At 35.5% G+C, this 23832-nt stretch overlaps 3 protein-coding genes and 1 long non-coding RNA gene across 8 annotated transcripts; 2 read left to right on the top strand and 2 right to left on the bottom strand.

The window, feature by feature from the left end:
• Positions 1 to 9248: 9248 nt before the first annotated feature.
• LOC148253484 (uncharacterized) lies at positions 9249 to 10955 on the bottom strand. The gene is made up of 2 exons (XR_015821234.1): positions 10406 to 10955; positions 9249 to 9710 (listed from the first exon to the last, which is right to left on the bottom strand). It is a non-coding gene; the product is annotated as an uncharacterized LOC148253484 (long non-coding RNA).
• Positions 10956 to 11011: 56 nt separating this feature from the next.
• On the top strand, positions 11012 to 13588 carry LOC110812902 (HAD superfamily, subfamily IIIB acid phosphatase). Of its 4 annotated transcripts, none has more exons than XM_088221710.1 (4): positions 11012 to 11167; positions 12334 to 12729; positions 12999 to 13211; positions 13378 to 13588. In XM_088221710.1, the coding sequence occupies exons 1-4, from the start codon at positions 11148 to 11150 to the stop codon at positions 13553 to 13555; spliced, it is 807 nt and encodes a 268-aa protein (XP_088077836.1). In that variant the 5' UTR covers positions 11012 to 11147; the 3' UTR covers positions 13556 to 13588. The 4 variants fall into 4 exon arrangements, with proteins under 4 accessions (XP_088077836.1, XP_021895503.1, XP_088077838.1 ...); XM_022039811.2 differs by having other exon boundaries at positions 11128 to 11195; XM_088221712.1 differs by lacking the exon at positions 11012 to 11167 and adding an exon at positions 11581 to 11805.
• A 475-nt stretch (positions 13589 to 14063) lies between these two features.
• LOC148253483 (V-type proton ATPase subunit E2) lies at positions 14064 to 15977 on the top strand. The gene is made up of 6 exons (XM_022039809.2): positions 14064 to 14441; positions 14524 to 14624; positions 14713 to 14869; positions 14950 to 15143; positions 15255 to 15354; positions 15567 to 15977. The coding sequence occupies exons 1-6, from the start codon at positions 14340 to 14342 to the stop codon at positions 15600 to 15602; spliced, it is 690 nt and encodes a 229-aa protein (XP_021895501.1). The 5' UTR covers positions 14064 to 14339; the 3' UTR covers positions 15603 to 15977.
• Positions 15978 to 16262: 285 nt separating this feature from the next.
• Positions 16263 to 20342, bottom strand: LOC110812901 (putative CCR4-associated factor 1 homolog 8). 2 transcript variants are annotated; one of them, XM_088221709.1, is made up of 3 exons: positions 19843 to 20342; positions 17226 to 19709; positions 16263 to 16857 (listed from the first exon to the last, which is right to left on the bottom strand). In XM_088221709.1, exon 2 carries the CDS (start codon positions 19315 to 19317, stop codon positions 18436 to 18438), a length of 882 nt encoding a protein of 293 aa, XP_088077835.1. In that variant the 5' UTR covers positions 19318 to 19709; positions 19843 to 20342; the 3' UTR covers positions 16263 to 16857; positions 17226 to 18435. The 2 variants fall into 2 exon arrangements, with proteins under 2 accessions (XP_088077835.1, XP_088077834.1); XM_088221708.1 differs by having other exon boundaries at positions 17226 to 20342.
• Between the last annotated feature and the right edge of the window lie 3490 nt (positions 20343 to 23832).

The following is a 23832-nucleotide window of genomic DNA, read 5'->3' as shown; positions in this document are numbered from 1 at the left end:
GCCCCTGCTAGAGAAAGAAGTCGATCGTCTACCGCCGCCGCGTCGAAGCCGCCACCACCAACCACCAAAAAAAGATAGAAACTCTCCATACCCGCTCGAAATTTGATTCCGAGTATTCATATGGCAAAATCAAAGCAAAAAGAATTACAGGTGAGCCGAAAATCGCGGACAAGCCCAACGGAGCCGCCACGGCTAAAACTACAAAGCCCATCCGATGAGCCACTTTCCGATTCTTGTTTCACATGATTGTTTGATCATTGTATTCATCGTCTTTTTCTATGCATGATAGCCGAAGAAAGAACCTCAGCTGCGAAGGAGGACCAGCAGAGCCGCTGTACCTGGAGGTCCCCTAGCCAATAGGTTCGATATTTTTGTAATTTTTCGGCCAACTGAGACCCCTAACATGTTTTGCTACAGGGATACAGTCAAAACTGGTCAAAATCGATCAAAATCGGTCAGACCAAGGCGAACTGCCGCCTTCGACAGCGAAGCCAGCACTTGAGCACGGCGGTGACACCATGCTAGAATCCTAAAATTGGCCATAATGAGTTTTGAACACCGATTTTAGAATTTTGAGGTATTTTTAGGTATGTGACAAGTGTTTTGAATTCTACATAAAAAATTTAGAAAACTCGATACTCGTTAAGAGGTGTAGTACGTTGTATAATTTTGTATTTTTCTGAAAAATTAGAAAACTTTAAAAATAATTACAAGTTATTAGTGGAGTCGGAATCGGTTAGTTCATAATTGTCTTGATTTCCTATTTATTTCTTATACTATCCTACTTACTTGATTTTCGTATAGTACATGTTCTTAATTTATAGTTCAATAGTCTTATCAACTTATTTGCTTATTTTGGTTATATACCGTCAGCATAAATGTAGTTTAATTGATATATGAATGTGATATGAGATATTTGTATGAGTTTGTTGATTATTTGTTAGTTATTTATTGATAAAAATCTATATGTGAAAGACTTGCTGGTTACCCAGGGAAAGGACAGATGGGCCCGATACGTAGGGAACCCTACCGTGAATCTTACCTCAGTCGGACAGGGTTAGGAAATCCTTTACCGGAAAGGTTTGGGAGATATGGTTCATCCTTATACCAGACGGGGTATCGAAGCAATGGAATGTTTAACGCCTATTACCAGACGGGATATGGGGATGACCAGTTAATTATAAAATTGGATATTGGGTTCATGAGTATGGAGGATACTCCTATGGACCCCTAGGGGTACCAGTAAGTAGGTAATAAAGAAAAGTTATTATTTCTTGTTCTTTTATGTATGAAAGTGAAAAGTCACATGGATATTGGCCTTCATAGGTTGTCTTTGGAAAACTTATTATGGTAAGTATTAAACAAATGTCTTCAAGATTCAAATGTATTTAAATAAAGTAAGAGCTCCATTAGTTATTTTTTTTTTATTTTTTTACTAATCTTCAGTTTTTCGTATATGTTATTAGTATGATATTCTTACTGGGTTAGTGTAGTTCACCCTTTCATAACTATTTTAGATCAAGAGGACAAAGATCTAGACCTCGATTAGTAAGAGAGTTGTGAGTTTCGCTATCTGAACTCCCTTCAAGTGCTAGTAAATGTTGTCCTAGAATGCTTAGTTATTCATTTTTTATTTTATTTCTTTAATTTTTGTTTGTCTTTTATAATGGACATTCTCGTAGCATTATTAGGCATTCAAAATTATTTTGTAAGGAATGCAAACGCTAACTCTATTAATCGCTTCCGCATTTAATTTATGAATTTATTTTTCTTTAAGTTTTGGACCTCTACAGTTGATATCAAAGTCGCGTTCCTCGAAACCATTCATTACACAAAAACTTAAAAATATCGAAAAATAAACTATCGCTCAACCCTTCCTTGTGAAATAAGGCACAAGAAAATGAGGAGAGGAAGACCCCCACTAAACCGAGCAGCCCAAGATGGCTCACTTCGAGAAGATGTTGACCTACTCTTTGAGATACTAAAGAGACTCATATCTACCCAGCAGGCCTAGGAGGAAAGGAGGGAGCTACCTAACCCTCCCCAACTGCCATAATTTGAGCCACCCTTACAGTGGAAAAATCTAGAGCCACCCCAGTACAATCCTACTCCTCCACCGTACCATCCGGCATTGTCACAATACAATCCGGTGCCTCCACCGTATCATCCGGCACCGCCACAGGGCCACTCAATTCCACCACAACATAATCCAATCCCTCTTCCACAGGACCCAGTTCCACCCCTGATGGATGAAAGCAGAAAGGTAAGGAAGTTCGAGTAGAACCTCCGCCCTGAGATCAGACAGTAGCTGTACATATTTGAGCTCAGTACCTACTCACCTATTCTGGCAAAGGCACAGCTAGCAGAGAACAACATTCGCATCTTTTCTCCAGCAGTGGGATATCTTAGACCCTCGATTTCACACCGCATATCAGTACTCACTGCACCGGTTCAGTTGAACAAGATGTCTAGGCTAGTGATTCAGACTCCTCATCAAGCTTTGGTAACAAGATGCGGTAGGACTAGTCATCTCTGTGGTAAGGATCATGCGGATCGACCCTACTATCGTTTCAATAATACTTGTCGCATATGTGAGAGTACCCAACATTACGCGAGAGAGTGCCCACAGAATCAGAACCAGGCCAGACCTCTTATCTAAGGCAGAGCTTACAACCTAACTAAACAGGATGTTGAAGCTAACCCAAATGTGATATAGAGTACGTATACTATCTGCAATCACCTTGCACATGTTTTAATTGATACTGGTACTTCACATTCATTTATCTCACACACTTTTACACAAAACTTAAATGTATCACCGGGAAGACTTGATTTTATGTTGTTTGTATCTATTTTTAGAAGTATGACACTACTAGAGAAAGTTATACACAAAACTTGTATCATAGACATAGCAAGTAGAAAATTAAGTGTGGACATGATAGAGATTGACACGGAAAACTTTGATATAATCTTGGGAATAAATTGGTTAGCAGCGTACCAGACCACCGTAGATTATTTTCGCAATAAACTTGTATTCAACCCTCCTAAGGAAGAGTCATTTATAAGTTAATGAAAATTTTAAAATGTTATTTTCTCATGGTAATTTCCTCATTATATAGTGCTTTAACTCTGTTATCTTTTCTTCATTAGGCAAACTTAAAAAAGAAGTTTGCATTCAAGAGATCTCAGTAGTCTAAGACTTTCCAGATGTATTTTCTGATGAACTACCTACACTGCCAGTAGATAGAGAAGTTGAGTTCACCATAGATCTTCAGTCTGACACCTAATCTATCTCTGTTGTCCCTTACCGCATGAGTCATTTTGAGATGGAAGAACTAAAAAAATATATTAATGAATTACAAGACAGCGAGTTCATCCGACATAGTGTATCTCCTCCGAGTACTGGAGTCACATTTGTAAAAAAAGTGGATGGGACGTTACAATTGTGTATTGACTACAGGGGATTAAATTGAGTTACGATCAAGAACAAGTACCCCATCTCCAAAATTGATGACCTTTTTAACCAGTTGTAGGGTGCCCAGGTCTTCTCCAAAATAGATTTAAGTTCGGGTTACTATTAGGTAAAGATGAATGTAGAAGACATTCCCAAGACAGCTTTCAGAACCAGATACGGACATTATGATTTCTTAGGCATACCCTTTGAATTAACCAATGCACCATCCATTTTTATGGACTTAATAAACAGAGTTTTTAGACAGTTCTTAGATCAGTCCGTCATTGTGTTTATCGATGATATCTTGATCTATTCAAAGAGTAAAGAGGAACACACTCACCACATGACTTAAGTTTTACAGGTTCTCATGGAGAAGAAACTGTATGCAAAATTAAGTAATATGGGTTCTGCCTCGAGCAGACAACCTTTCTAAGACACATTATATCGAGGGATGAAGTATCAGTTAACTTCAAAAAAGTTGAAGCAGTACTTTAATGAGAGAAACTGACCTCAGTTAAGGAGATTCATAGCTTTCTGGGAATGGCAGGTTATAACCGCAAGTTTGTAGAAGGTTTTCCAGCCTAGCCGCTCCTTTGACCTGACTCACAAAGAAGAATGTTAAGTTTGAATAGAACGTGGACTGCGAAAAGAATTTTACAGAACTCAAGAAACAGTTGACTACTGCACCCGTGTTGGCTTTACCGAGTGGGACAAGTGGATATACAATGTACAGTGATGACTCCTACCTGGAGTTGGATTATGTTCTAATGCAGCATGACAAAGTCATAGCCTTTGAATCTAGACAGTTGAAGAGTCATGAAAAAAATTATCTCACCCACGACTTAGAAATTACTGTCATTATCCACGTCTTTAAGATCTAATGTCACTACCTGTATGAGGAGACTTTTAAGATTTTTATTGACCATAAGAGCTTGAAGCACATATTTACTCATAAAAATCTGAACATACCTCAAAGGCATTGAATATAGCTCTTTAAGGATTATGATTGTAATATATTGTATTACCCAAGTAAGGGCAATGTAATAGCTGATGTGCTCAGTAGAAAAAGTGCAGGTATGTTAGCTCATATAATGGTTTCTGAATACAGGATAATAGGGGCTGCACAACAAATTTGACTTCAGGACTTAAAAAGAGTTGGATACTTAGCCCACCTGACTGTCCAACCCGAATTGATCCAAAGAATAAAAGAAGCCCAATTAACCTATTCCACTATAGCTGCCCTCAAGAAAGATAGAGAACAGGAAGTACATCCAGAATTTCGAGTCTCTGCTGATGGCTTGCTCAGGTTTCAGGATAGGGTATGTGCTCCAGATGACAGTGAATTAAAAAGGGACATCATGACAGAGACTCACAGCTTCAAGTTCGCCATACATCCCGAAAGTACTAAAATGTATCAAAATATGCGATTCTGGTTTTAGTGGAGTGGGATAAAAAGAGGTACCCAACTTTATTTTCAAGTACCTAGTATGTCAATAGGTTAAGGCAAAGCATCAACATGCATGCGGGTTATTTCAGTCATTACCGATCCCAGGGTAGAAATGGTAACATATCACAATGAATTTGGTAATAGGGTTGCCTAAGGCACGCTCAGGACATGATGTCATTTGAGTAATTGTTGACTAGCTCACCAAGTCTTTTCACTTCTTAACTATCAAGATGACCGACCCCTTGGACAAGTTAGTAAGAATGTGTATATGATAGATAGTCAAGTTACATAGAGTTTCAGTGTCAGTGACATCTGACAGAGACCCCAAGTTCACTTTTCAATTTTTGTCTAGTTTTCAGCAAACTATTGGAATGAAACTGTCTTTTAGTGCCGCATTCTACCCTTAAACCGATAGACAATCAAAAAAGACGATTCGCACACTAGATGATATACTCCGAACTTATGTTTTAGACTTTGGCAGCCATTGCAATGATCACCTACCTCTGATAGAGTTCGCCTAAAATAACAACTACCAAGCAAGTATTGGCATAGCTTCATACGAGGTATTGTATAACCGTCCATGCATATCGCTGATCTGTTGAGAAGTGGTAGGTGATAAAAAAATTATTCGATCTAGATCTTGTAGAGGAAACTACAACCAAGATAGTTAAAATCATGAATAACATTCAGACAGCTTAGAGTAGGCAGAAAAGTTATGCGGACTCTCGGATGAGGGATTTGAAGTTTAAGAAAGGTGACCGAGTATTTTTTAAGGTCATTCCTTTCAAAGGGATCAGTAGGTTCGGCAAGAGGAAAAACTTAAATTTTCACTACATTGGACCATTTGAGATCTTAGACCGGATTGATACGACTACCTATAGACTAACACTGCCTCTAGAGCTATCCATGATTTATAATGTGTTCCACGTATCTATACTACGCAAGTACAACCTACACCCCTCATACATCATGTACCACGAGCTCTTTTTACTCTAGGAGGATCTATCCTATGAGAAGGTATCGGTAGGCATTGTAGATCGGAAGAGTAGAGTACTTCGCAACTAAAAAATTTTATTCATCAAGATCCTATGGTAGAACCATACGCAGGAAGAGGTCACTTGGAAACTGGAATCAAGCTTCAGGGTCCAGTACCCCCCAGCTGTTCAACTGAGTGAGAGAGTGACTACTTTGATTGACTAAATTTTCTTAAGGGAATGAGAGTTATAATACCCAGACCCCAAAAAAAACTCGAGATAACATTTTTGTGATTTTTCGGTCAACTGAGGCCCTTAACATTTTTTCTGCAGGGATACAGTCAAAACCAGTTAAAATGAGCCAAAATCGGCTAGGCCAAGGCGAACCGCCACCGTGGGGGACGGAGCCGGCATCGGATCACAGTGGCGCCGCAGTTTCGGAACTCCAGAATTGGCCATAATAAGTTTTGGACACCGATTTTAGATTTTTAAGGTATTTTTAAATATGTGACGAATGTTTTGAATTTAACATGAAAAATTCAAGAAATTCGGTACCCGTTAGGAGGTGTAGTAGACAGTTCGACATCTCGAAACACCAATCCGGGTAAGGATCCCTCGCCCTATTCTCCGTTACGGTAAATTGAGGCTTAATATTGTATAATTTTATATTTTTGTAAAAAATTAAAAATCCTAAAAATAATTACAGATTACTAGTGGAGCTGGAATCGATTAGTTCACAATTGTCTTGATTTTTTGTTTATTTTCTGTATTGTCCTACTTATTTAATTTTTGTATAGTACATGTTCTTAATTTATAGTTCAATAGTCTTATCAACTTATTTGGTTATCTTGATTATATACCATTAGCATGAATGTAGTTTAATTGATATATGAATGTGATATGAGATATTGGTATAAGTTTGTTGGTTGTTTGTTGACGAAAATATGTATGTGAAAGACTTGTTGGTTACTAAAGAAATGGTGGACGGGCTCGGTACATAGAAAAATTTACCGTGAACATTACATTGGTCGGACAGGGCTGGAAAGTTCCTTATTGAAAAGGTTTGGGAGATATAGTTCACCCTCATACCAGATGGAGTATCGAGACGATGGAATATTTGACGTCCATTACCGGACGGGGTATGGGGGCGGCCAGTTAATTGTAAAATTGGATATTAGGTTCACGAGTATGGTGGACACCCCTATGAACCCCTAGGGGTACTAGCAAGCAAGTAAGAAAGAAGAGTTATTATTTTTCATTCTTTTATGTGTGAAAGTGAAAAGTGACATGGATATGGGTGTTCATAGGTTGTCTTTGAAAAACTCATTATGATAAATATTAAACAAATATTTTCAAATTTCAAATGTATTTAAATAAAGCAAGGGCTCTATTAGTTATTTTTTTAATTTTTTTTATCAATCTTCAGTTTTTCGTATTTGTGATTAGTGTGATATTCTTACTAGGTTAGTGTAGATTACTCTTTCATTAACTATTTCAGATCAAGAGAACTAAGATCTAGATCTCGATCAGCAAGAGGGTTGTGAGTAGTTCACTATCCGGACTCCCTTCAAATACTAGTGAATGTTGTTGTAGAATGTTTAATTATTCACTTTTCATTTTATTTCTTTAAAATTTTCGTTTGTCTTTTAGAAGGAACATTCTTATAACCATATTGGACATTCAAAATTATTGTGTAAGGAATATAAATTATAAATCTATTAGTCTCTTTTGTATTTAATTTATGAATTTATTTCCCTTTTAAGTTCTGGGTCTTTACAACCAAGCCATTGAAGTTACCCACATTTCATAAGCTACGAAGTTTGCTTGGAGTCTACACACTTGATAAGTTTTATTAAGTTTAAGTGTTCCAAAACTTTCAGTTTTGTTAGATATATCTACTTAATTTCTTACTTAACCATGTCAATTAGGAGTTTGTTTTCAATGGATATAATTTGCTTTTGATTTTATATGGTCTATAGTAGAGGATTTAATTAGGAGATAATGGATGTAATAAAAGTTAAGCTGTTTAATTAAGATAGTTGACTGTATAAAAAATGTTATAAATATATATATATATATATATAAATGTATAGTTTCCTGAGAAGCCGGAATTCTTAAATTGAGCAAAGCCAATGGTTTTTAATTTTTTATTATTATTAATTTTTATTGGAAGGAATTGCCGACACTTGGCCCATCATTTGTATCACTAAGAAGTAAAGAAGGTGGTGTTGGGGATTTGATTGGAAGATGAAGGAGAAGACAATTTTCTATGACGTTCGCAGAATCATCAATTAGTTGCTTAATGGAAATGGGCATGCACCGTCTTCTTATATTATATATATATATATATATATATATATATAAAACGTGCAATAACACGTGCGATCTACATGTACAATAGATTCTGAAATCCATACCAAGTCAAAGTGGGGGAAATACAAATTGAATATCTTATAGAATGATGCGTGTGTTGAGAGGGGAAGAAATTAATTGATCTTAAATCCTACATTTAGATATATGGACATGCAGGTGCATTGCGTGTGTGTGTGAGTGAGTGTGATAAGGCATCCTTCCATTAATAAGGTTTGGCGGTGGTGGGTGGGTGACAAAATTGATGATGCTGGTTTTATCATTAATAGATTGGTTGGTTATGAAATGAAATCTTAAGGTTTTGGAACATTTGGTGAATTTCATTCATTCATCCATGACAATTTAATCACAACCTTACTTATGCAGACACGTTCGATCACAAACACCTATACAAACCAAAGAATAAGCACCAATTATATATATATATATATATATATATTGTGGTTTCCTTTTCTCCTTCTACCTAAAAACAAGGATTTTCTATTTTAGAATTGGAAAGTCAGAGAGAATCTCTCAACTTTTTCTATTCATGTGGCAGCATCTATATACTGAGAAATAAATACTTTATAATAGGTAGACTTAAATACATAATTAATTAATATGTACAATAAAAGAAATGTTCTTTACAATTATAACATCTAATACAATATTAAGATAGTTCATTCCACTAACTTCTTGACTTTAGTTTTTCTTTTTATAAAATTTTTTAATCCAACTAGGTGGATTATAAATTTTTATAATCTTTTACATTCAATTAGGTTACAAAGTTTTCTATTTTACTAATTAAATTATTCCCGTCTATTTAAACCATTTATTGTTATTATACTCGCACGTATGGCTTAATATATAATAAAATATATATATATATATATGTGTGTGTGGAAGCCACAATTGCACATCATCTTGACTATGGTACTAGCGAAACTTAAAAGAAAATCAAATCTATTCCCTCATAATTCTCTAAACTAATGGCATATGCCCTTGTGAACTCCAAATGTATTGATTTGTGAATCCTAAGAGATTTTGAAATGGTACACCGTATTTATGTTTTTGTCAATTATCGTCATTTCTTCCTTTTCTTTCTATCATCACCTCATATCCCTTACTTAACTTCCTCTCATTTTCTCTTTCTTATCTATTCAAAAGCTTGTGTTTTTTTTTTTTTTTTTCTATATCTCATCATTCTTCATTTACCTCATCATCTTGGTTCTTCGCCTCAAGCGCTCGGTCCTTTTTTTTCCCAAGTAAAAAGATCAAAACTATCATCAACATGTTCACGCAAACCTCTCAAGTCTCAGTTCTATCCACCTTCCTTTTTCCAATCACTGGATTTCCCTTACCTCTTGCCACAAAATGAAAAACTGTTCGCCTCAACTTAGATCTTTGTGAATCTGTCCTTCTTTGATCCATGTCCATTTCTCCTCCAAACAATAAATGCTTCCCTCATCTCTTGTACTTATTCGACCTACGAGAATTTCAATGAAGAGGAAACATAAGAGCAACATAAGTTGGAGATAAAACTTTTCCGTAATGGAGAAAACTTGATTCAAACAATAAGAATATGAAGATTAATTTCGTTTAATAATATTTAGATATATTTATTAATTTTAGATAGTTTATTTATACGATGTCCATAAATATATTAATTTTTTCGATGCCACATTAGAATAACATGATATTTATGTGGCTTTCGTATATTACTTACGTCAGTAAATTTTGAACAACACCGAGCAAAATGTCAGCTACATCAACAATCATATTAACAAAAATAAACTACTCAAATAAGTATGAACAATTCAACAAAGGATAACAGTAAACATAGAGTACACTCTGTTAACTTCAAATTTTTACTACTCAAAATGTTTCTACATCAACAATCATATTAACAAAAATAAACGACTTAAAACGAATGTGAAGAATTCAACAAAATATGACGGTGAATATAGAGTATATTGTATTGATTTTAAATTTTTGCTTCTAAAATTCCACATGATAATAGTGATAACTTAAAAGACAATAGATAAAAACTAAAACTAAATCTAAAAGGTAAATAAAATATTAAAAACATAAGTTGAAGAGAGAGTGAGAGTGATAGATGCATGTGATGATGAGAAAGAAAGAAAAGAATGTAGTGAAGTGGAAAAAGAGATAGCAACCAACCAATGGCAATAGGGAATGTTCTTCCACTTTATCACGTAGATGGGCTCTGACTCCATCTCCACTTTTAGACCAAACCTTGGCGGTTGATTCATTCCATCTAAGCTCCTTTTTTTTCTTCTTTCTCATCTTTTCAAATGAAAAAAAAAAACCCCACTTTTATTATATCATACAATTTTCAGTCCTACTTTTTCCACCATCTCTCCTCAGTCCTCGACATACAGACTGTTTTTGCTTTCTGACATAATCACCACTCACTCAAAAATCTGAATTTCCCCAAGTCCCACTCATTATTTTTTTCTTGGAGAAATTTCTTTCTAGTTTTCTTCTAAAATAAATTTCTTGTGGGTTGGGATCTTATATTATGCACTACTTGAAATGGCATGAACAGAAAAAAGCAACATACTTAGAAAAGTTTATTGAGAGCTTTGTAAGGAAGCATTATTATGAAATATACAGAATCAATTTTTTCACATACTAATATATATTAATAATTGATAAGTGATCAAAGAATATGATTTTTAAAGAAGTTTCTTTCTCACATTCTTTTTTTTAAGCAATTAAATAATTTAGCAATATCATCCCATTACTCTCTCTCTCTCTCTCTCTCTCTCTCTCTCTCTCTCTCTATATATATATATATATATGTATATAAAATTCCAAACATACCCCTTGAGCCTCTTTATATACCACTTGGTATCAGTTTGTTGATTGCTCTATGATCTGCTAAGGAAGTTCTTCGGTTATGATATTCATCCAGATGCTGTGAGTACAACCAACACCCTTTATGTAGGTAAATTTTGTAGCCCTAAATTCTGAGAGAGCTCAACCTCATCTACCTTCATCTCCACCTCTATCCCATTCATCCTTTTCCTTCTGGATTTCTTTATTCCATTCTTTTCTTTTTAATTTTTAACCAATTAATAAAGAGTCCTAATTAATTGACTTTTGCCACAGTCAACTTCTTATATGATATTGACCTCACTACTTTTTTTTTTCCAAAAAAAAGGGCACCATGTAAATGTTCTACATCACCCTTGCTCTACTTTTTTTCTCAACACTTCAAAAAATTAAAATAAAATAAAACGTTGTGGTTTCCACCTTCATTATTTGTTCTTCCCCTCTTTCCACAAACACACATTTCCTTTCTTCAAATACCTCTTGCCACTGAGTTTTGCCTATATTCTCCAACTCAACCATACAATCTACTAAACTTTAAACCCAATAAAAGAAAATTTTGGCATTTCCTTCTGACAGTTCTCTTTGGAACTCATCAAAAACCTAGTCAAACTGTATGGAGTACAATCAAAATTTGAAGTTTATTCATCAATCAGAAAAGAAAAAGAAAGTTTTTAGGCCCCCGAAGTCCTAAAGCCATATGAAACGTGGTGACTATGCAAATGGTATGCACTTTATTTTGATTAGTGGTCATCCTAAACAAAATTCTTATCACAAAATGCTCCAACCCAGTACATGCCAAATCCATCCTGACTGCTTTCTTTCTTGTTCCTGAAACATCACTGTCAACCAGCTTTATGCGCTAATCGAGTTCATCTATCAACTCCTTTCATTGTAATTCAATGCAACTTCTGATTACTATAAACTAAATTGCTTCTTACTAGCTCAATTTTTTAAAATCTTTGTAAGCCTAAGTGGACAAACTAAATATGCTTCCACAAGTGTGGCCAAACAAAACATTCAAAGTTTTACTTGCAGGAATAGAATCAATCACCATAGAATTCTATGCAAACCTTCAACTTGTAACAAACCCCTTCTGTTTACTATTGTGCATAATATTTTATAATATCATATACAAACATGTAAACACATTACATACACACACATGCAGATACGGAGAGGGAGAGAGCTCCTCAACATTGTCTTTTTTTTTTTTTTTCATCTGACAATTTTCTGTTGAATGTCTCTTACAGGAGCAAGAAATACATGATTACAGCAATGATGCTGAAAGGAAAGAAGATGCTGATATTCATACTCCTAGTTACCTATTCTAAGACAATGGCTATGAAGCCTTATCCAAGAACTGGCATGCTGTCTGACAGCAACATCAGTTATTGCTTGAGCTGGAGGTTGGCAGTGGAGGCAAACAATTTACGTGCATGGCGCACGGTCCCATCTCAATGCCTACGCTATATCGAAATCTATATGATTGGGGGACAGTATGACAGGGACATTGGACTGATTGTGGAGCAAATAATGAGTTATGTGAATGAGATAACCCTCTCCAATGATGGCATGGATGCTTGGATTTTTGATGTTGATGACACCTGCATTTCTAATGTGTTTTACTACAGGGGAAAGAGATATGGGTATGTGCAGGTTCTGTCATTCTATCAATTGCATATTTCTGAACTAATCCTTTAGACTGAATAGAGCTAATGGCTGTGCAATTTTTCACTTAGATCAAGAGATTTAGCATCTCATTTATAGAGCTACATATCCAACAGTAATGAAATATGCCAGACTAAACTGAAATTGTTGCGTTTAAGAGGTTGTCATATTTTAACTTAGCTATAGATGAAGTTATCTTTCAAAATTTACAGTAAATTAAAGACATGCTTGTGAACTTGACAAATAGGTGTGACCCATATGATCCAAGTGGTTTTACAGCATGGGCGATGAAAGGAGGGTGTCCAGGAATTCCAGCAGTCCTTGAATTATTCAACATGTTAGTTGAAAGTGGCTTCAAAGTATTCCTTATTACTGGCAGGAACCAAGACACCCTTGGCCAGGCCACCATAGATAATTTGCATAATCAAGGTTTCAGAGGCTATGAGCAGCTGATTATGAGGTATGCCTTTTACTGCATCATTATCTAAAGTCCACTCCACAAACATTGTAATCAAGCTCAATCTTCTATCTTCCCAGAAAGCTAAGACATATTTCAAATTACCCTTTGTTTCCTTTTCAACTCCATGTATCTAGAATATAAACATACATATATGTAATACCCACAGGACAGCAGCCAACAAAGGACAAAGTGCAGTGACCTTCAAGTCAGAGATGAGGAGGCAACTAACAGAAGCAGGGTACAGAATATGGGGAAATGTTGGTGACCAGTGGACTGATCTTCAAGGAGAATGTTCGGGAAATAGAAGTTTTAAGCTCCCTAATCCCATGTATTTCGTCCCTTAAAATAAATTCCATGAAATTACCTTTCCTGTCCAATCACGGTCATGATTCTTTCTATTTGTCCTATGTTGTATGAATCAAATGAAAAATTTTATGTACAAGAAGAACAATTTTATGCCAAAAACAATCTTATGTTGTACTAATCTGTACATTAACCAGGCGGGAGATAAAAAAGTAAACCCAACAATGAAGGCCCAAATAGAAGAAGACCCGTGATTACATATAACTTGCCTGCTTGCCGCTGAAAGTAAACCGGAATCTTCTGGTTCAGGAGTATTTATATACTATTTTACTGCCAAGAATGAAATTCGCTGATGAGACATGATTGAAGAAACAAAATCATTAAACTAAACTAGTAATGCATGAAAGGAAAAATAAATTAATAATGCAGATGACCATGTGACTCACCGACTTCCTCATTCATTCCCCCCTTTGCCTATTTTCAGTGAAGGATTCACGTCTGATCAGTCTCTCTCTATTCCTTCGTTTAACTTCAACACACTTTCACTTTCGCCCGCCTGAAAACGGCGTCGTAGAGTCTCGGGTGGGTGGGGCCTGATTGATCCAGAAACGGCGTCGTGTTGTACAAAGTGGCATTTTGGATTTATTCAACGCCCAAACGGAAATTTCGCACAAAGGACGGGATGTTGCTAGCTTTGGACCTACCTTCCTTACCTGCAAAAACTTACAAAACAGAGAAAAATGAAAAGTGCTTGAGAATAGATATATCCTTTGATTTCAATCGCAGGAAGTGAAATTTGATCGAAGAAAATATAAATCCAGAATCATGAATGACGCAGAGGTCTCCAGTCAGATTCAGCAGATGATCAGATTTATCCGACAAGAGGCCGAGGAGAAAGCCAATGAAATTTCTGTTTCTGCTGAGGAGGTTCCTCTCGTTTCTACGTTCTCTCTTCTCCTCTGTGATATCTCTTACATTTTTTCTTTTTTTATTGATTAAAAAAAAACAGGAATTCAACATCGAGAAATTGCAATTAGTTGAAGCTGAAAAGAAGAAGATCAGGCAAGAGTACGAGCGAAAAGAAAAGCAAGTGGATATTCGTAAGAGAATGTCAGTTGAGTTCCATCGTCTTTTCAATTCTTTTTGTTAGCTTTATTCGCAGTCTCAAAAGATCCTATTTATTTTTTGTCCATGCCAGTGAGTATTCTACGCAACTGAATGCTTCTCGAATAAAATTTCTCCAAGCTCAGGATGATGTGGTGAATTCCATGAAGGAATCTACTGTCAATGAACTTGTGCGCGTTTCTGATGACAAAAAAGCCTACAGGAAAATTATCAAAGCACTGATTGTTCAGGTCTGTAGTTATCTGTATAATTTCTTAATTCCTAATACGCCATTGCACTAATTGCTCATTTCGTTTCTTGATATGTACAGAGTTTATTGCGGCTGAAGGAGCCAGCAGTGTTGCTGCGTTGTAGAGAGGTTGACCGTAAGCTTGTAGATTCCATCCTTGATGAAGCTAAGCGAGAATATGCGGAAAAAGCTAAAGTAATGGCCCCAAAAGTCACCATTGATGGAGTATACCTCCCTCCGGCGCCCAAGGCTTTGGATTCACATGAACCTTACTGGTAATAATATTATTTCTACCAAAGCCTCCCCTGTTTCTTACCAAGCTTAATTCACATTGGCATGAACCATGCCTGGCATTTATGCTATGGTTTTTTTTGTTCTGATTCAAGCTCGGGAGGGGTTGTATTGGCTTCTCAAGATGGGAAGATAGTCTGCGAGAATACTCTAGATGCAAGACTTGATGTGGCTTTCAGACAAAAATTACCTGAGGTAATCACTTCATTCATCATTTTCCATTATAAACTTATAAATTTTATTCATTAATTAATTTTTTTCTAAGAATAACACAAAATTCTAAAGTACCGCACAAGTAACACAAACTAAAAATGATGAAAACATGAAACACATTGAAAAAATGATTGGTCATGTGATTTGCTATTTTACTGTATGGCCTGTTTGCTACTCTCTGATGATTCCTTCAGATCCGAAAGCGTCTCCTTGCAAATGCGAGTGCATGATCTGTCTGGTTGTGGTTAAGAGCGGCAGCAGCTTTCTTCTTTCTTTGCCTGAATGGATGTTTCAATAACTTGTTAATTCCATTTTTATTTCATGGGAATCGGGAATTTAACTCTTCTTTCTTCTCTAATAATTTGACCTTGCCGGTGATAATGGACCACACACACACGTGTGTGTGTGTGTGTGTGTGTGTGTCTGTGTACACACACACATATGGAGGGTGAATGCTGGATGAGTGTTGGTATTGAGCTACTAGCTACTCGGATGCTTTAGGACTTCATATGAATAGGGTCTGTTAAATAGGTTTTTTTCTCTACATCCTTCGAGTTCTGAGAAGACAGGATATCATTTATTTCAAAAAAAAATAAGTTCTGTCACGTGCAAATCCCATATAAAAGAATCAAATTGTTTATATATGTATATTTTTTAAAAATAAATTCACAAATTTTGTATTTATAATTTAGTATCTCTAATATTAAAAACATTTTTAAAAATTTTAGTATATGTAAATTTAACTAATTTGTTTTTTTATTTTTTTATATACTCCGAAGTATTTATAGAGAGGAAATGATGATAGAGTAAGGGTTCATTAAACCTTGCTAACTCACTTAACCGTTAGTTATCCAACCCTCTAAACTGGTGACATTAGAAAGATTTCATAATTCATGTAACTAGACCTTAACTCAAATTGCTAACATAAAAGTAAAAGTTGAAACAACATAAAAGATGAAAGAAAAGATCCTACTAACCCTCTCTGTCTTTTTCATCCTCCTTGCCATCAAGAGGAGTGGTCTTTTTCCTAGATTAAGACTCTTAGCCTTCTCACTCGGTTTAGCACCTAAAACCTTTCATTCCATCTTTACAACCATTCTGATCATCAGTCTTCTCCTTTCTTAGATGCCTCTCGTCCTACAAACATCTACCTCCTCCCTAAAGTCTTTCCTAGAAGCCTTCATGTTGATCCATTTTGTCCAACTTTAGCTTCCTTACCTTGAGAACTTCTATTGTCTTCTGTCATACAGTTCAGCTTTCATAATGGGTTTGTCCCTGATATATCATTCAATCCACTATCACCATTATCTGCATCACCTCTGTCTCCAAAAGCCACCTTGGAAGAAGACATGTTCACTCGATTTTTCACCAGTGGGCTCTGTTAAGCTGTTATTATGGTCAAATCAGCATCCACATCACTCTCTGTGCCTCACAATGCTCCAGTAGATGGAAATGTAGAAACATCATAAGAGCTACCTGGAAAGGCTGCAGTAGGATGAAGAACAAAAGATTACTTGGACAACCCATTCAAAGTGTTTTCATGGAAAATCTTTTACCAATTTTTTAATTCAATCGTTTCTTTTTGTTCACATGAATCAAACAAATTGCAATCTATCATGTATTGCCTCCGCTCTGTAGATTTATCATCATCCAAATAAAGCCGGTTTTAACCCCCAGAATTTTCCACTATATTCCACCAGCAGTCTTTCAACAAAGCATCACACCTTACCCAACTCAAATATGCCAAGACAGAATGCTCTACTCGAACAGGATAACTCCTATTGTTCATTCTAGAAAGCATTTATGAATGCTCATGCAGTCAATATTGTGAAGAGTTAGAAGAGAATTAATACCTTTGAGGCTTCTGCCCATGTTCTGTTCCTCTTTCATGCAACCAGAAAAGGCTCGTCATATAACATACTGGACAACATTTCAAGTTGCAGCAGTTTAGCATTCTATCGACCACTCAATTTTTATAACACGCCAATAAACAGTCAGTATATCTTTTGTATCTGGGTAGCTCCCCTTGGTACGTTTAGATCACATTTTATTTTTGTTTCAACAAAGAAAAGAAAAGAAAAGAAAGATAACTCAGCTCAACAACAGAATCTCAATCTGCCATGCCTCTCTTGCTATATGAAAGATAACAAAAACAACAAGCTGCATAGGCGCGTACAAGCAGACTGGATATAGAAAAATCTTTCAAACAGTTCGAGCATGTCTTACACTTCTTTTATGTCCATAATACATGCTCGACCAGCCATTCAATTGGATATTTTTTAAGGGTTAAGCATGAAACATACCAGCCCAACCTTAGAGCGCATGCACAAGTAATTGGTTGTAAATAGATCAAATTTCAGAAAGCTTTTCAGCACATTATCGGAACAACTATAACTAGAACTTCCATAACCAGAACACAAGTGTCATGGCCATCCAAGAACAAAGAAAAATTGAGGCCGTACAAGTCTAGGACTGCAACATTCTGTGAACTTGGGATTCATACAAAACACTGAAAGAAATTAAATAAGAAAAGGGACCCATTTACACAGCAAAATGAATTTGAATAAAACATTTCAACACTCTCAGCTCCAAAATTATTCAGTCAACCTATCTCGGACAAGTTCAATAATCTTCTCAATGAACTTTCAAGAACTAGTAAGCAACACTAATTCGCATTTACAGAATGGAGGCATGAACATTCTACTTCAGCTAAGAATTCTTAATTTGGAAAAAAAGAAAAATCCTCCTTTAATCAAGCCTTGATCAATAAAATACATATTCATTCTTATCACCAGTTTTTACAATTCACATCTCCTCAATCATATTTATTTATATTACCAGTTTTTACAATTGACATTTGATCAATCAGATTTTACATAAAATCGAATTAGATGCTAGCATTTTGTGCCGTAACGGAGAGAAGAGAAGACTGACAAAAAACAAACAGAATAGCAAAAATTTGATCCAGTCAGGACTATATTACCCACAAAATTTACAAGCTAATCCATTTTTTCTTCTATTTCACCTAGTTACAGCTAGTAAGATTCCTTCCCAACAAAAAAACTATATGTGGTAGACCGGATGAGGAGGTGGGGGGTAGACAGGTAGTCTACAGAATTTCAGAGTAGAATTGTAATCGTTGAAACATGGAGGAACAAAAACATGCAGTGTGGGTCTTGGCCTTATGATTCGAATATTGATCCCGTAGAGACATCCACTGTATAATTGATCTTTGATATGAAACTTGTTCTTAATTCTTGCAAAGCAGTTTGCTGTTAACAAACTATCTGAGCCTGCATGATGAGCCAAGCCTGTTCTTCCCACTTCTAGCAATTCTCCCAGCTTCTCTAGTCCAAGCTCACCACTGAGTAGCTGCTTGCAATCTTTGGTCATAATTTTCAAGTCAAAAACTTTACCAAAGACCTTTCCCATCATGTGAGCAAATCCGAGCAGGGAATTGGGCAAGAACCTTCTTGTTGCCAACTTCAAAAGATACCCAAAATCATATAAGCCGTGAAAACTCACCCACTTCAAATTCCTTTGCCGGCTGAAGATACGAATAAATCCTGCTGTAAACTCATAGAGATCGATTCCATCTGCTCTCATTCTTTCAAAATTTAAACCATTTCCCTTCAAGAATTCGATAGACCTGGTATCACAGGCATCTTTGGCTTCATCAAAATTAGAGAAATTGAACTCCCAAGTACCTCCGATTTTGCCCATTTCATCCGAGAGATTGAGACCCAATTGAAGCATCTTGGTGCTGTCAATGTTGTATTTCATGTCACAGTAACGATCTAATTCAGAAGCAAATCTGGGCGTGGGCCGGAGACAACCTGGAAACTCGACATCTATAGAGACGATCGGATATTCAGTGAGTTGCATGGCCAACCGGTTGAATTCTCTTTCCAAATTGTGAGCCCAAACCTCCCGGACCAGAAGCATGATGGAATATTGAAGATTGTTGTTGAAACTAAGGAGAAGATATTAGAATAAAGAAACGGGTTTCTTGTGGGAGAATGAAGAAACAAGTAACTGGGTTCCTCTGTTTCTCGCGGTAGAATGTTGGAGAAGATGGTGGTAAGAGATTGGAGAAAGAAGAAAAGAATAGGGCTTCTCACTTCTCTGTTCCTCGGAAAAGAAGGCTGAAAGAGGTTATAAGGTTTCTTTCTCTGCTACCGCTTGTGAAAGAAATAATGCAGAAAGAACAGAGATCATCGGAGGTTAAACGGAACTGTCCGAATGGCAGAAAACTAGCCGTTACTGATAGGAAGATTTTAGGAAACCAGTATTTCAAGAGTCGATTTTTTGCTTGGAGCGGAAGTTTGACTCTTTGACTAACAAATTTACACGCGCCAGATTAAACCCCGATTGTGTATGTTTAAAACCCAAAAAGAAAAAAAAAAAAAAAAATTGAAGGAGCGGGAAGAAGAAATATCAGAAAATAAAAATTGGAGTTGAATAAGTTACCTGACAACAGCTTCGGCTGAGATGGAGATTACTAAAGCTTGATTGCTCCATCTGCTTCTCTGCCGTCGAAGCCTTCTACTCAAATCTCTATACCCTCTGCTTTTTCCCTCTGGATTATTTTCAATTTCAATGTAAAAGAGATGGCGAAACTGTGATGATCGAGAACCGGAAGAACTTAATGAAGCAAGCTTCTCTTGCGATGATTGTGAAACGAAACGACTATTTCGCTCCATGAGAAAGTAGGGTAGGGTTTCTTTTTCTGGATGGAATGAGGTGGTGGGTTGTGATGGGCTGTTTGCAGTTAATTACTCACGGCAGGTTTAAAGCTCTCTCTTCCTCTTTCACTGTCTCCAAAAATTAATCAAAATTTTTGTCATTCAAATAACACATCAATTGAAGTTTTTCCTCCCTATTTTATTGTTAATGAGATGACTCCTCTACTCTGTCCAAACCGACATGTTCTCTACGAGTGGCTTGTAGAAAAATTTACAAAGAAAAATCATATTATTGCATTCTCCGCTGATATTATTGCTATAGCTTCAAAAGCTACGGTCATCCCTCGTTTAAAATATTTAATAAATCATTAAATTATAATTTTTTAAAAATCAGTTTGGAGGGTCAAAAGTTAAAGTTAATAAAACAAAGTCAAATAATTTACTTGTGTATTTTATTTTAGTTAATTTGGTTTAGACCAAAATTTATAAATAATTATATTTATATTGTCTTTAGCATAGGTCAAATGTCCTTACAATAATTAGTTAAAGTATTTTCTCGTAGTGAATACAATTTGTAAATGATCGGTAAATCATTAGAATTTGCAAATTATGAATTTTTCATATGTGAAAAATATTTTTTAAAAAAAACATTTGGAAAAAACATGTATATCAACTAAAGAATCACAAAATATGACAAGTCTATTAAATTATAGATGAAAATTACATATAGTAGTATATGAAATAAAGTTGAATATCTAAAAATAAATAAAAATAGATATATAAGTTGAGATTGCCGACAAAATTTGTAGTACCGAAGAATGTCTTCGAGGGACAAAGCAAAATAAATAGCAACAATTGTTATTCTTAGTGATGGTCATGCAAAGCATAAACTTTTAATTAAGTTAATTCACTCTAAGGAAAATAATTAGTAAATCATTAGGAATTTATAAATTATGAATTTTTCACACCTCATAAACATTTTTTTAAGAACGAAAATAAATATTTCATTCAACTAAAGATGTAACTATTTTTCACACTTCAAAACTAGGTACATACACTATGAATTTTTCACACCTCATTTTTAGTTTTGAAGGTTGTCTTGAGAATGTCCTTTGTCCTGATCTTTACCTGATGGTAACCCGAGCGTAAGTTTATTTTGGAGAAGATCTAAGCACCTTGCAACTAGTCAAAAAGGTCATCGATCCTGGGGAAGGGAAACTTGTTCTTGATCGTGACCCTATTCAATCCTATGTAGTCAATACATAATCTTAACGTTTCATCCTCTTTCCTTAGAAATATGACTCCAGCACCCCAAGAAGACACATTATGTCGGATGAACCCACTATCCTGTAATTCATTGATATGTTTTCTCAGTCCTTCATCTCAACATGACTCATGCAGTAAGGGGCAACCAAGATAGGCTGAGTGCTAGACTGAAGATCTATGGTGAACTCAACTTCTCTGTCCATTAACAATCTGGGTAGTCATCAGGAAATATATTTGGAAAGTCTCAGATTACCAAGATCTTTTGCATGCAAATTACTTTCTTATGTTTGTGTATTATAGAGAAGACAACCGAGTTAAAGTACTATGTAATAAGAAAATTGCCATTAGAGAATAATATTTAAAAAATTTATTAACTTATAAAGGATTGTTCATTAGAATGGTTGAATATAAATTTCTTGTGAAAATAATATACGGTAGCGTGATACGCTGCTAACTAGCTTATACCTATAATTACATCAAATCTCTCATATCAATCTTTATTAGGTCCATACTTAATTTTCTATCTGTTATATCTTTGATACAAACTTTGTATATAACCTATTCTAGCAGTATCTTACTCCCAGAAGTAGACACAAACAATATAGAATCAAATTTTTCAGGTAATATATTCAAATTTAGTGTAGAAACATATGAGACAATGAATGTGAAGCACTAGAATAGTGTACATATCCTGTATCACGTCTAGGTTGACTTTAGTATTCTACTGAGTGAGGTTGTAAGCTTTGCCCTGAATAGGAGGTCTAGCTTTGTTATGATTTTACGGGCACTCTCTCGTGTAGTGTTGGACACTCCTACATATGTGACGTGTATTGTTGAGATAATAGCATGGTCGGTCCCCATGATCCTTATCACAGTGCTTACAAGTTCTGTTGAAGAGGAACTGGATTATGTTTGGGAGGGACCGGATAACCCTGAAGCGATGCCAGATGATACAGTGGAGGCACCGGATTGTACTGTGGGGGTGCCAGATGATACAACATAAGAACAGGGTTGTATTAGGTTGGCTCCATATCTTCCCGTTGTAAGAATGACTCAAATTATGGTAGCGGGGGAAGGTCAAACATCTCTCTTTTTTCCTCCCGGACTTACTGGGCAAAGATGAGTTTCTCCAGCATCTCAAAGAGTTAGTCAACATCCTCTTAAAATAAAATATTCTGGACTGCTCGATTTAGCGGAGGGTCTTCATCTCTTCATATCTTTGTACCTACATTTCACAAGGAATGGTTGAACGATAGTTTGTATTTGGTGCTTTTAAGTCTTTGTGTAAAGAATAGTTTTGAGGAATACGACTCTGATACCAACTGTATAAGCCCGAAACTTTAAAGAAAATAAATTTATAATTTATATGTAGAAGTGAATAATAATGTTAGGGTTTACATTTAATACACAGTAAATTAGAATGTCCAATAGAGTTAGGAAAAATTTCTTTCTAAACAACAAACAATTAATTAAAGAAAAAACGAATAAATAAACATCCTATGACAACTTTCACTAACACTTGAAGGGAATTCGAAACGTAAATTACTCACAACTCTCTTACTGATCAGAATCTGAATCTTGATTTTCTTGATATGAAATGGTTAATGACAAAGTGAGCTACACTAACCCAGTAAGAATATCACATTGATCATAAATACGGAAAACTAAAGATTGATAAAAATTAAAAAAAATAACTAATTGAGTCCTTACTTTAATTAAATACATTTGTTTGATACATACTATTACGAGTTTTTCAAAAAAACAACTTATGAATACCCATATCCATACCACTTTTTATTTTCACTCATAAGAGAACAAGAGACGACAATTTTTCTTTCTTACTTGCGTACTAGTACCCATGGGGGTTCATAAGAATGTTCTCCTACTCGTGAACACAATATCCAATTTTAACAATTAACCGGCTGTTCTCATACCCTGTCCAGTAATAAGCACCAAATACTATATCGTCTCGATACCTCGTCTGGTATAAGGGTGAATTGTATCTCCTGAACATTTATAATAAGGGACTTCTCAGCTCCTTTCGACTGAGGTAACATTCATGATATGGTTCTCTATGTACTAGACCCGTCCACACTTTTCTTGAATACCCAGTAAGTCTTTCACATAAAGATTCCTATAAAAAAAATAACCAACAAACGAATACCAATATCTCGTATTATATTTATAGATCAAATAGACAATATTTATGCAGATGATATAACTTATCATAACAAGGGATCGAATAACCAGATAATTGAATAAACAAGATAAACCGATAAGACCATAGAAACTATAAATTAAAAATATACAATAGGATAACAAGCAAGTAGGACAGTACAAGAAAATAAATAAGAAATCAGGAAAATTGTGAATTAACTGGTTCCAGCTCCACTAGTAACATGTAATTATTATTATTATTTTTTGAATTTTCTAAATTTTTACAAAACACAAAATTACATCGTTAAGCCTCAATTTATCGTAACGGATAATAGGGTAAAAGATCTTTATC

The sequence above is a fragment of the Carica papaya genome, chromosome 6, assembly GCF_054855325.1.
Source record: "Carica papaya isolate Zhongbai chromosome 6, ASM5485532v1, whole genome shotgun sequence".
Lineage (NCBI taxonomy): Eukaryota > Viridiplantae > Streptophyta > Magnoliopsida > Brassicales > Caricaceae > Carica > Carica papaya.
The sequence above is the reverse complement of the archived record's forward strand: the minus strand, read 5'-3'. Positions and strand labels throughout refer to the sequence as shown.

Coding starts and splice junctions, on each gene's coding strand:
- LOC110812902 (XM_088221710.1), top strand. CDS start 11,148: ATGATATTCATCCAGATGCT. Junction 11,168..12,333: donor ATGATATTCATCCAGATGCT/GTGAGTACAACC, acceptor TGTCTCTTACAG/GAGCAAGAAATACATGATTA. Junction 13,212..13,377: donor TATGAGCAGCTGATTATGAG/GTATGCCTTTTA, acceptor TAATACCCACAG/GACAGCAGCCAACAAAGGAC.
- LOC110812901 (XM_088221708.1), bottom strand. CDS start 19,317: ATGCTTCTGGTCCGGGAGGTTTGGGCTCACAATTTGGAAAGAGAATTC.
- LOC148253483 (XM_022039809.2), top strand. CDS start 14,340: ATGAATGACGCAGAGGTCTCCAGTCAGATTCAGCAGATGATCAGATTT. Junction 14,442..14,523: donor TTTCTGTTTCTGCTGAGGAG/GTTCCTCTCGTT, acceptor AAAAAAAAACAG/GAATTCAACATCGAGAAATT. Junction 15,144..15,254: donor GATTCACATGAACCTTACTG/GTAATAATATTA, acceptor TTCTGATTCAAG/CTCGGGAGGGGTTGTATTGG.